General features: G+C 43.6%; 1 protein-coding gene across 1 annotated transcript in view; it reads left to right on the top strand.

Moving 5' to 3' along the window:
- gfra4a (GDNF family receptor alpha 4a) overlaps window positions 1-3,357 on the top strand; it is a 135,842-nt gene extending 132,485 nt beyond the window's left edge. The window contains exon 8 of the mRNA XM_052044010.1: window positions 2,927-3,357. Within this exon, the coding sequence (XP_051899970.1) occupies window positions 2,927-3,073 (147 nt within the window). The 3' untranslated portion in view covers window positions 3,074-3,357. The remainder of the gene's footprint in view (window positions 1-2,926) is intronic.
- Window positions 3,358-12,660: the final 9,303 nt, after the last annotated feature.

Genomic DNA, 12,660 nt, shown 5'->3' with positions numbered 1-12,660 from the left:
AAAAAAAGATTGAAGGTCTCAAGGACCCTGCAAAGCAAGCTCTTCTCATTTGACCCCTCACACCACCCACCCAACAGAAACTGCAGTATCCGGAGCAAACAGGCTCCCCTGACAGCCACCATAATTAAACTCTTGGCTTTTCTAACAGATAAGACTCAGGTGGTTTGATGAGAGTGACCAGGAGATCCAAGAGCTAATTAACCACAAGCATAAAGCTTTCTTGGATTGGAAACTCCACCACCCTTCAAGGGAAGACAATCAGCTCTGCCGGCAATTGAAGGCCAAGTTCCAACAAAAAATTCATGGCCTAAAGAACAGATGGCGGGTGGAAAGAATACTTACTGTTAACCATAACCTGTGCAGTTTCTTTAGCCAAGACCATCTATGGCTCAAACACTAAAGGGTCCAATCCACTAGGGGCCAAGAACAAAGGCAAACTTGACAGAAAGCCAGTCAGCACCAAATGAGAGCCAAACATATCAATAAACTATTCAGCTGTAACTCTGTCCTTGACATTGAGTCATACAGCACAGAAACAGATCCTTCGGCCCACCCCATGTCCCTGCCAACCATCAAGCCATCAATACTAATCCCATCTGCTCGCACTTGGCCTGTAGCTTTCTGTATCTTGGTGATTCAAGTGTTCATCTAGATACTTTTTAAATACTGAGAGTCACTACCTCTACCACCTCCTCAGTCAGTATGTTCCATTCCAACTGGTCTCTGAGTGAGGAAAAAAAATCCTTTCTGTAAACGTCTTACCACTTAACTTAAACCCATGCCCCCTGGCTTTAGACACATTGCCCTCGTGAACAGTTTCTTATTATTTACCCTATCTCTGCCCCTCATAATTTACCTTAGCTTCCCCCTCAGCCTCCTCCAATAAAACAAACCCAACCTTTCCAGTTTCTTCTCATAACTGTAGTGTTCCATTGCAGACAGCCTCCTCTGCACCCTCTCCAAGGCAGTCACCTCCTTCCTACGGTGTGGCAACCAGAACTGCACACAGTCCTCCAGCTGCTTCCTAACCAAACTTTCATAGTGAACGGGAGGGCCCGAGGGAGTGTTGTAGAACAGAGGGACCTAGGAGTTCATGTACATAGTTCCCTCTAAGTAGAGACACAGGAAGACAGGGTGGCGAAGACAGCATTTGGCATGCTGGCCTTCATCAGTCAGAGCATTGAATATAGGAGTTGGGACATTATGTTGGAGTTGTACAAAATGTTGGTGAGGCTACACTTGGAGTATCGTGTATAGTTTTGGAGTAGAATCCAAGTTGTACAAGACATTGGTGAGGCTACACTTGGAGTACTGTGTACACCCTGTTGTAGGAAAGATGTCATAAAGTGAGAAAGAGTGCCAAGAAGATTTACATGAATGTTGCCAGGACTCTAGGTCCTGAGTTAAAGGGAGAGGTTGGGCAGGCTACTACTTTATTCTGTGGAGTGCAAGAGACTGAGGGGTTACCCTGTCCATGCCTTTTATAATCTTATATACTGTGTCAGATCACCCCTCAGCCTCCTTCAGTCCAAGTAAAACAAACCCAGCCTGTCCCATCTTTCCCCATGATTAAAGTCGTCCAATCTAGCTACCTCAGGAGAGCAGCCAACATAATTAATGACCCTTCCCATCCTGGTCATTCTCTCTTTTCCCCTTTTCCATCAAGCAGAAGATACAAAAGCTTGGAAGTATGTACCACCAGACTTAAGGACAGCATCCATCCCACTGTTATCAGACCTCTCATACACCAAGGATAAATTCTTGATCTCTCGATCTACCTCATTGTGTCCCTTGCACTTTATTTGTCTACCTGCACTGCACTTTCTACATAGCTGTAACACTATATTCTGCATTCTATTTTCTTTTTACTATCAGATGGACTTATGTATGGAATGATCTGTCTGGATGGCATGCAAACAAAAGCTTTTCACTATACCTCAGTACACGTGACAGTAATAAACCAATACTAATACCAAAACATCCTAGTGAATCTTCTCTGCACTCTCTCCAGGGTAACCACATCCTTCCTATAGTGTTCAGACCATAACTGCACACATTACTCCAAGTGCAGCCTCTTTACAGTGTATTGTAAAGTTGGAACATAATGTGCTATAAGGAGAGGTTGGACAAACTAGGGTTGTTTATTTCTGGAGTGGTGGAAGCTGAGGGGAGACCTGATAGTTTATAAAACATAGATACAGCAGACAGCCAGTATCTTTCTCTCAGGGTTGAAATGTCTAATACTAGAAGGCATGCATTTAAGGTGAGAGGGGGGAAGTCACAGGAGATGTGCGGGGCAGTTTTTATTTTACACAGAGAGTGGTGGGTGCCTGAAATGTACTGCCAGGGGTGGTGGTGGAGGGAGATACAGTAGAGGTGTTTAAGAGGCTCTTGGATAGACACATGAAAATGCAGAGAATGCAGGGTTAAGATATCTTTATTAGTCACATGTACATCGAAACCCACAGTGAAATGCATCTTTTGCATAGAGTGTTCTGGGGGCAGCCCGCAAATGTCGCCACGATTCCGGCGCCGACATAGCATGCCCACAACTTCCTAACCCGTACGTCTTTGGAACGTGGGAGGAAACCAGAGCACCCGGAGGAAACCCACGCAGACACAGGGAGAACATACAAACTCCTTACAGACAGCGGCGGGAATTGAACCCGGGTCGCTGGCGCTGTAATAGCATTATGCTAACCGCTACACTGCCCTGCCTGCCCTTATAAGGATAAGGACAATGTGCAGGCAGAAGAGATCAGTTTAATTAGGAGTCATTAGCTTAATTAATTCAACACAACATCAAAGTGGGACTGTTTTTGTGCTGTACCGTTCTATGTTTCCAACTGTTGTACTCTGTACATTTACCATCAACAGTGTTTACTTGTTCCCATGCGATAACCATGTATTTGTTGTTGATTTACAGCCGGCTGACGAGCGGTTGCTGTGGAAGGAGCCGAGCCCCAGCCGGGCGGCCTCCGAGGCCCTGGGCCTGGCCTCCGCCTTGCGCTGCGACTCCCGGCTGCTGTGGAGCCTGCTGCCGGCCGCGCTGCTCTTCCAGCTGACGATGTGACGGCGGTAGGAGGGGAGGAGGGCCCAGGCCGCGGCACACACCACCACCCCCCACCCCACCCCACCCCTCACCACCTTCCCCCTCCCTCCCGGAACCCGCACCATCACCGCCCGCTCCAACACTCACCCCACTCCGGGGCCAGCAGAACATTTCACACGAAAGGTGGGGGGGGGGGGGGGGTGAGCACGACAGGTTTGTGCAGCGCCGTCCACACAACAACAACAACAAAATAAACAACGCAGGGACACCGCGTCTCAACCGGAGGAGCAAATCAGCCGCGCCTCCGCCCGGGGGAAGCCATTTAGCGACGCACATTTCTTCTTCGGGGGGGGGGGGGGAGTCGTTTAGCGACGCACGTTGTTGCTGGGGAAGCCATTTGGTGACGCGCGTTGCTACGATACGGGACCTCCCTCAGCAACCAGGCGGCAGCTTGTCTCCTTCGAGTGAGGATCTTCGGTCTCCTTCAGACAGGTTTCAAGGACAGTTCAGAAAATCATTACTGAAATACAGTTTAATAAGCTTCTGTGCCCATGTTGTGATGTTCAAGGTCGGATTTCACTGATGCATTATAAATAGTTGTATAGAGAATGACTTTAAACGCCTTATTACCCCAGTCTGGTATTAAGGGACTATTGCATTAAATGGGAGCTTGGTGCATTTTTTAACCAGTTGCCATTTAATTCCACCATTTTAAGGGTTAACAGCTAGTTCTCGCCACCATAGGAAAATCAGTGGGCTATCATCTCTTTTTCTCCCCCTCATGGCAGAGTTAAGATATCCTTATTAGTCACATGTACATCGAAACACACAGTGAGATGCATCTTTTTGCGTAGAGTGTTCTGGGGGCAGCCCACAAGTGTCCGGCGCCAACATAGCACGCCCACAACTTCCTAACCTGTACGTCTTTGGAATGTGGGAGGAAACCGGAGCACCCGGAGGAACCCCACGCAGACACAGGGAGAATGTACAAACTCCTTACAGACAGCGGCCGGAATTGAACCCGGGACGCTGGCTCTGTAATAGCGTTATGCTAACCGCTACATTAAATGTGAGTGGACTTTGTCAGGCTTGGTGCAGAATCCTGGTGGCAGGATTTCCTCGCAAATCTTCAGTCTCTCATCCTCAGGAAGACCCCTCCTCTCTCACCTTCCCATTCATCTCCTCATTCCGGAAATGCAGCATCCCAAAGAATGATAAGCATAGAAAGTGCTTAACAAGTCAGACGGCATCTGTAGAAAGAGAAATAGTCAACATTTCAAGTCCGGGTCTCTTTCCACAGATGTTGCCTTACCTGCCGAGTGTTTCCAGCATTTTCTGTGTTTATTGCAAATTTCCAGCATCTGCAGTTTGTTTTTTAAATTTGATTCCCAAAGAAGGATTGTGCTTTCATTTTAATCTGCTTATAGTAACAGCGATACTTCCTTGTTTTTAGAATTGTTTAGATTTGCAATTCAGTTCAGTTGAACATTAAACCAAATAGCCTCAGGGATCCCAAACATATAAGATAAATTGTTCAGATCCTTGGGTTTTCACTGGGCAGCACATGATGCAACAGGTAATGCTATGAAAACTAGCTCCAGTGATGCAGGTTTGATCCTGACCTCCAGTGCTCTCTGTGTGGAGTCTTCATGTTCTCCTTGTGATTGGTGGATTTCCCTCCCACACCCTAAAGACATGCTGGTTAGTAGGGTAATTGGATACTGTAAAAAAAAATTACCACTGATGTATAGTTGGGGGGTGGGGGAGGAGAATTGAAAAGGGGATTTGATGGGCATGTGAGAATACATTACAGGGAAATAAGAACATATATAGGAGCAGAATTAGGCCATTCAGCCCATCGAGTCTGTTCCGCCATTCAATCATGGCTGATTTTTTTTTCATTCCCATTCTCCTGCCTTCTCCCAGTAACCCTTAACCTCCTTACCAATCAGCATCCTATCAATCTCTGCCTTAAATACACCCAATGACTTGGCCTCCACAGCCCTCTGCGGCAACAAATTCCGCAGACTCACCACCCTCTGGCTGAAGAAATCCTTCCTCATCTCAGTTTTAAAGGGAAATCCCTTTATCCTGTGCCCTTGGATCCTAGACTCTCCTACTAATGGAAACATCCTCTCTAAGTCTAGTCTATCCAGGCCTTTTAGTAGATTTCAATGAGATCACCCCTCATCCAAGTGCAGGCTCAGAGACATCAAATGCTCCTCATACATTAAGCCTTTCATTCCTGGGGTCATTCTTGTAAACCTCCTCTGGATCCTTTCTAGGGCCAGCACATCCTTCTTGAGATCTGGGGCCTAAAATTGCTCCCAATATCCCAAGTGTGGTCTGACCACGCTTTATAAAGCCTCAGCAGTACATCCTTACTTTTATGTTCTAGTCCTCTCGGAATGAATGCTAACTTTGCATTTGCCTTCTTTACCACTGACTCAATTTCCCTTGGGTGCTGTGGTTTCCTCCCACACCCTAATGATATGCTGGTCAGTAGGTTAACTGGATACTGTAAAAATTGCCCCTATTGTATAGGTGGGTGGGAGGAGAGTTGAGTAGGGGAGTTGATGGGCATGTGAGAAAGAATACATTACAGGGAATAGATGGGGAAATGGGATTGCTCTGAGAGCCAGGATAGATTTGATAGTTTGATGGTAGCCTCCTGAATTGGAAGATAATATGAAAAAAAAGAAAGGTAACTTTGTATTTGCTGCGTAGTTATATTTAACATTCTTGTACTTATCTCCTGACTGCTCTTGCTCCTTCACCTCACTTAGCCCAATAACATCTCAGATGGAAGACATCTATTGATATTGGGTTTTTTTTGGTATTGGGTTTCTTATTGTCACTTGTACCGAGGTACAGTGAAAAGCTTGTCTTACAAACCGATCGTACAGGTCAATTCATTACACAGTGCAGTTACATTGAGTTAGTACGGAGTGCATTGATGTAATACAGGTAAAAACAATAACAGTACAGAGTAAAGTGTCACAGCTACAGAGAAAGTGCAGTGCAATAAGGTGCAAGGTCACAACAAGGTAGATCGTGAGGTCATAGTCCATCTTATTGGGAACTGTTCAATAGTCTTATCACAGTGGGGTAGAAGCTGTCCTTAAGTCTGGTGGTACGTGCCTTCAGGCTCCTGTATCTTCTACCCAATGGAAGAGGAGAGAAGAGAGAATGTCCTGGGTGGGTGGGGTCTTTGATTATACTGGCTACTTCACCAAGACAATGAGAGGTAAAGACAGAGTCCAAGGAGGGGAGGCTGGTGTCCATGGTGCGCTGGGCTGTGTCCACAACTCCCTGCAGCTTCTTGCGGTCCTGGGCAGAGCAGTTGCCGTACCAAGCCGTGATACATCCAGATAGGATGCTTTCTATGGTGCATCGGTAAAAGCTGCTGAGAGTCAAAGGGGACAAACCAAATTTCTTTAGCCTCCTGAGGAAGTAGATGCATTGGTGAGCTTTCTTGGCCGTGGCATCTACGTGATTTGACCAGGACAGGCTGTTGGTGATGTTCACTCCCAGGAACTTGAAGCTCTTCTCGTCCTCAGCACCATTGATGTAGACAGGTGCATGGACACTGCCCCCTTTCCTGAAGTCAATGACCAGCTCTTTTGTTTTGTTGACATTGAGGGCAAGGTTGTTGTCATGACACCATTCCACTAAACTCTCTATCTCCTTCCTGTGCTCCGACTCATTGCTGTTTGAGATACGGACTACAACAGTGGTATCATCTGCAAACTTGTTAGAGCAGAATCTGGCCACACAGTCATGAGTGTATAGGGAGTAGAGTAGAGGGCTGAGGACGCAGCCTTGTGGGGCGCCAGTGTTGAGAGTACTTTGTTCAGTTCTCTCCATGTCTTACCCCTCCTACAACCCTGCAAGTCATCTGTGTTCTTGTAACTTTGATCTTTTGCATTGAACTGTGGCAAACTATCTTCAGCTGTCTAGGCTCCAAGCTCTTGAATTCCCTCAAGCATCTTCTCCCAAGTTGTTCCTTAATACTGTCTGTTGTGCGCCAGTCCTAATGTGTGATTGGTTTCAGATTTTGCCTGATAACCGTTCCTACACAGCATCTAAAGATGTTTTGCTCTGCTAACGGCAATAATTAAAGGCAAATTGCTTTCTTTTTGTCCAAGGCTAATTTCATAGCTAAGCCCAGGGCGAGTGTTGTCTGGTTAAATTTTCAGTGCCCAGAGATCAGATGGAGAACCCTCAATCATTTGTTTCAGCAGTATCGGCAAATGGTTATTTTCTGTTTTGGAGATCAGTATAACAGTGGCCTTGGATTTAGGTGTTAATGACAGTAAGTTTATTGGACAGTGAAGGAATGTAAGTAAACTTTCATAAATCATTAGGGGGTCATAATTAAAACATTTGTCAATGATATCTAAACTAGCAGCATGGTTGTCAGAGAGGAAGTAAGTTTGAAGTTACAGAGCCTGGTTAGGTAGGCACAAAAGTGGTAAATGGGATTTAGTCCAGCAAAATATTTGGGGAGGACAAACAAAGCAAAGGAGTGCATGAAGAATGGTTGAATAATATGAGAAGTAGTGGAACAGAAGGGACTTAGTGCATTTGAACAAGTTGCTGAAGGTACCAATGAAGGTCAGTAAGGTTATTGAGGAACCAGACGGGTAGTTTCCCTTTTTTGGCTAAAGCGGAGAAAACAAGAGCAGGAAAATCATGCTAGAACTGTGTAAAACACAAGAGGTGGGCCACATTTACAGCACTGTAATTCTGGTCACCAAACATGAGATAACATGAGAGAGGGTGCAGAGGAGATTTTGTGATTATTGCCAGGGATGGGGTATTATGGCTATGAAGAATGTGTGTATGGGGAGGATTGATTTATTTATTTTAGGGAGCTAGTTCCCTCAGGAGAGGGGTCAGTAACTAGGAACCATAGTTAATTGGTAGGATCAGAGGAAGGTTGAGGGAAAAATTATCTCACATTAGAAATGATTGAATAGTTTGTAATTACTCTGCTTAGTTGTGTAAGAAATGTTAAGTTTTCTGGTTCCTTCCTTTATCTCTACAGATACGAACTTAGCAGAGGCTGACATTCTCTTTTGTAGAAGGCATCTTGACTTGTAGATTGACAATTGGGTTGATAGATAGGGCACGTTCTTCCTTTACCACTATTCTGTATGAAATCACAATGGGGACTGAGAATTAACCACATGATTTTTCTGGCCTGCACTGCTCTGAACCAATGACCCAGAGTAAATCCCTTTGGCCCCCTGAAGAAAAAGACTGCAATGGATAAAAGAAACAATCACTGCCTTTTATTATTTAATGGTTAATCTGAATGTTCTGAACCAATTTAATAAATTCTGATTTCTGATACTTTACACACCAGTGGTATTTTGGGAGTTCCTTCATTATACATAATGCTGTGGTTCAGTAGGGTCATTATCTCCTTCTCAAGATGAAGACTGGGCTTACACGCAGTACCAAAGATTACAGAAGTTGTGCCAGTCTTTGTGGAAGTAAGAAACATTAACTCCTAAACAATGCAGAAGCATAGTTGTGTGTTGCTAGCAGTGAAAGCCAGGAAAAATGGCAGTGCCTTGTGCAGGCATCTTGTGATGCACCCTGATAGCTGTATTGAATGTGAGTATTCTTCATGAGGTCACGCCCCAAAGCTTGTTCTCCAAAGTGACAATGGACAGGAGTGGCCTTCTTTTCATTTCAATTCTTAAGATGGAGGAAACCTACTCATGTCGCACCTTTTTGAAATGACAGATCCCGTAGTGTAATTATTCAACATTTGCCTTCTTGGCCTCAGACCCATTAGTGATGTTACATGTGATAATGTCTAGATCTGAGGACCACTCTGTTATATGAGTATGGGTTATGCAAAATAAAAGCAATCCAAAATTAATCTAACAAATAAAAAGATGCAGAAATTCTGCAGGGATTTTCCCTGTCTCTCTCCAATTTCTCCTCTTATCTCCTACTGGATTTATGGGATTAGTAGAGGGTCTGTAATCAGGTGACACAGATTTAAAGTGGAAGAACCAAAGGAGACAGGCAGAACAGTAGTTTAGACAGTGAGTTGTTATGTGGAATCCATTGCCTGTAAGGGTGGTGAAAGTAGTTTCAGTAGTAATATAGAATAACTACACGAAAGGGAAAGAGCAGCATGAATTCGATTGCGCTCTCAAAGACTTGATGGACCAAGTGGCATTCTGCATTGTCAGAATGTATTAACTTTCCCTTTAGTAAAAGCTCCAAGTTTAGCCTGTTGCCACATTTATGAGCTATCATGCAGAGTCTAAGAATAGATTTTGCCTGCCCATATACAAAGTGTCCCCTGAAAAAACAAAGCTCTAACTTAAACCTGAAGCAACCAGAGAACAGTATTTCTAGGAATAATGGAATAGTTTGTGTGAATATTTTAGGGCATGACTGAATAATTCACTCTGATGTGATACTTTTGCAGCTGAATACTTAAAAAGAAAAGTTCCTACAATCTTCTCTTGAGTCAGTCCCCATCATAAGCAGCATGCATCCTTGCAGCTATCATTTCATGAATTTTTACAAAATATCAGACCAGTTCTTTGTTTTTTGATTATTTTAAGGTGACATTTAGCTCTATATTATAGTCTATGTAAAATTAGGTAATTCAGTCCTTCATGCTTGGAATGCCATTTATTAAGATCTTTGCTGATCTTTTCCCTTAGCACCATTTTTCTGCACTAATCCCATATCCCTTTGATTCCTGCAGTATCTAAAAATCTATCTGCTTTTATCTTGAATGTACTCAGTGACTGAACATCCACAGCTCTATTGGATGGAGAATTTCAAAAATTGACTCTGTGGGTGAAGAAATTTCTTCTCATCTGTCCTGAATAGCTGGCCCCTTATTTTGATACTGTGACCCCTGGTTCTGGACATCCCAGCCAAGGGAGGTCTCATCCTACATCAAATCTGTCAAATTTTCTGCACATCAATGTGATCACCTTTCATCCTTTATAAACCAAGAGAGCAGAGGCCCAGTCAGCTTATCCGATTCTCATACAACAAAAGGACAGAAATAAGTGGTCAGTCATTTCTGCTGAGTACTGTTTTAGCTGGAAGGCACAGGCTAGGATCTACTCAGAGTATGTGCTAAAAGTCTCCTCTTCCCAAGCTACAGAGGAATGATTTTTTGGGACAGTTACAGCCCAATGACTGATGGGTACAGGTTCAATGCACCAATCTGCCTATTACAAAATTCAGTCAGAAGATAGGGGCAATTAATAAAAAAATAAATTCAATGATTAATACAAAATTGAGCCTTTTGTTACTTAAATATAGAATGGGAGAGAGAAGTGGGGAAGGGATATTGGGCTGTTAACCCTTATAAACAACACCTGCTGTGAACTCGCCCTTAAAAGCTTGTCCGGTAAGGCTACAGGCTATCAGCATTGCACCAGTTTATGAATTGTTATCAAGCATATTTTCTAAAATGATAGATGTTTCTGTACAGAGTCTTTCTAAAATCAGACTGATTTTTCTGAGGTATATGTGGCCATGTTCAATGATGTAAGCGGGTATGTGCTGACCATCTTGTTCCTGGCTGATTTTGTCAACCACCGTACAAGAGTGGGGGACTGAGAGGTTTAACCTTGCAAGTTAACGTATTACCATTCCTTTCATGCAGTAGCTTTTCTTTTTTAAATGTTGGTGTTCTGATTTGGAATCTGGATGTTCAGTTAAGTGATGTGTAATGTCTATTCTGCCAATTCTCTTTCCCTAACCCATCTCCTCCATCACCATGTGAAACCATTTTGTCCATGTAGTGTTCTCATTATGGCAACAAGTCCTTGTTCCTAGGAAGCAATGTATGAATTTTGTTTTGATTGTTATGAGTGATTTTTATTATCCATAATAAAATTTAAACAAATGTGATTTTGTTTGCTCTTTATTCACCTTGCATCAACACACACCAGAATGTGGATCTTAGAATGAAAATAGCATCCTATCCATTAATCTATTTCTTTCCATATACAATGTGCAAATACTCATTCTTCCAAGATCTCACCCCACACCCTTTAATCTCCTTGTGAATGAACCAGACCTGTTAATCTCTCCATGGGCCTAAATCCCTTCTCTCTGCTTGTGTTGAGGTCTTATTAAAGGATTTCATTTGAACCTATATTAGAACAGTACAGCACAGGAACAGGCCCTTCAGCCCACAATGTCTGTACTGAGCATGATGCTAACTTAAACTAACCCCTTCTGCTTGCACATCATCCATATCCCTCCATTCCCTGCTTATTCCCAGTGCCTATCTAAAACCTCTTGAATGCCACTATTGTATCTGCATCCACTGCCACCCCCGGCAGCTGGTTCCATGCACCCACCACTCTCTGTGTAAAAAAAAAAACTTGCCCCGCACATCCTTCTTAAACTTTCCCCGTCTCAACTCTGTGCCCTCTAGCATTCGACATATCTACCCTGGGGAAAAAATGTCTGGCTGCCTACCCTATCTATGCCTCTCATAATTTCATAAACCTCTATCAGGTCTCCCCTCAGCCTCCAACACTCCAGAGAAAACAATCCAAGCTTGTCCAACCTCTCCTTCTAGCTAATACTCTCTAATCCACGCAGCATCCTGGTGAACATCTTCTGAACCCTCTCCAAAGCCTCCACATCTTTCCTGTAATGGGGTGACCAGAACTGAACCTGGTGCAAATATTGTCCCATGTTATTTTTCAGTTATAAGGAAAAAGCTAGAGAAACAAAGAACTGCAGATGCTGGAATCTAGATGAAAAACACGATGATGCTGGAGGAACTCAGCAGGCCAGGCAGCATCCGTGGAGAAAAGCAGGCGGTCAACGTTTTGGGTCAGGACCCTTCTTCAGGACTGAAGATAGAAAAAGGGAAGCCCAGTATATAGGAGGGAAAAGCAGTAATACTGCTGTCCTTTGTTTCTCTAGTATTACTGCTCCACTGCAAAGTCTCTTCCAGGATGCCAAGTTTGAAGCAGTTTTCTTCCCACTGCTCTGCTTTTCATAGGGAAAAAGCTCATTGTTCCACTTAAATAGATACTTTAACTTCATCATCCCCTGTCTATATTTTAAACTTGGCAGTGAATGGCAGCAGTCCTATTATTGAGGTTCAACCAGCTTCTTGATCCACTCCCACCTCTGTAAACACATGCTAGAGTTGATAAGTCTAAAGGAACTGTATTACAAGAATTCTGCTCAATTGTGCACCTCTGTTACCTCACTTTTAGCAGCATACATTGAACTGTTAAGATCCTCTAATATTTTCTCTAAACTGCTCAACCAAATGAGGTCTGCCTGTGACCATGCTTTTAATATAACCACCTTTGATTAAAATTCTGTGAAAGCTCCATTAGAGATGTTCTCATATTAATGGTACAGTATAAGATATCTTTATTAGTCACATGTACATCGAAACACACAGTGAAATACATCTTTTGCGTAGAGTGTTCTGGGGGCAGCCCGCAAGCGTTGCCACACTTCCAGTGCCAACATAGCATGCCCACAACTTCCTAACCCGTACGTCTTTGGGATGTGGGAGGAAATCATTTGAACCATTATTTCTTTGGACAGTAATCAGGAGCAGGAACTTTCAACTT

Source organism: Pristis pectinata, chromosome 2 (assembly GCF_009764475.1).
Source record: "Pristis pectinata isolate sPriPec2 chromosome 2, sPriPec2.1.pri, whole genome shotgun sequence".
NCBI classification, from domain to species: domain Eukaryota; kingdom Metazoa; phylum Chordata; class Chondrichthyes; order Rhinopristiformes; family Pristidae; genus Pristis; species Pristis pectinata.
Note: the sequence above shows the minus strand (reverse complement) of the source record. Positions and strands in the feature narration are given on the sequence as shown.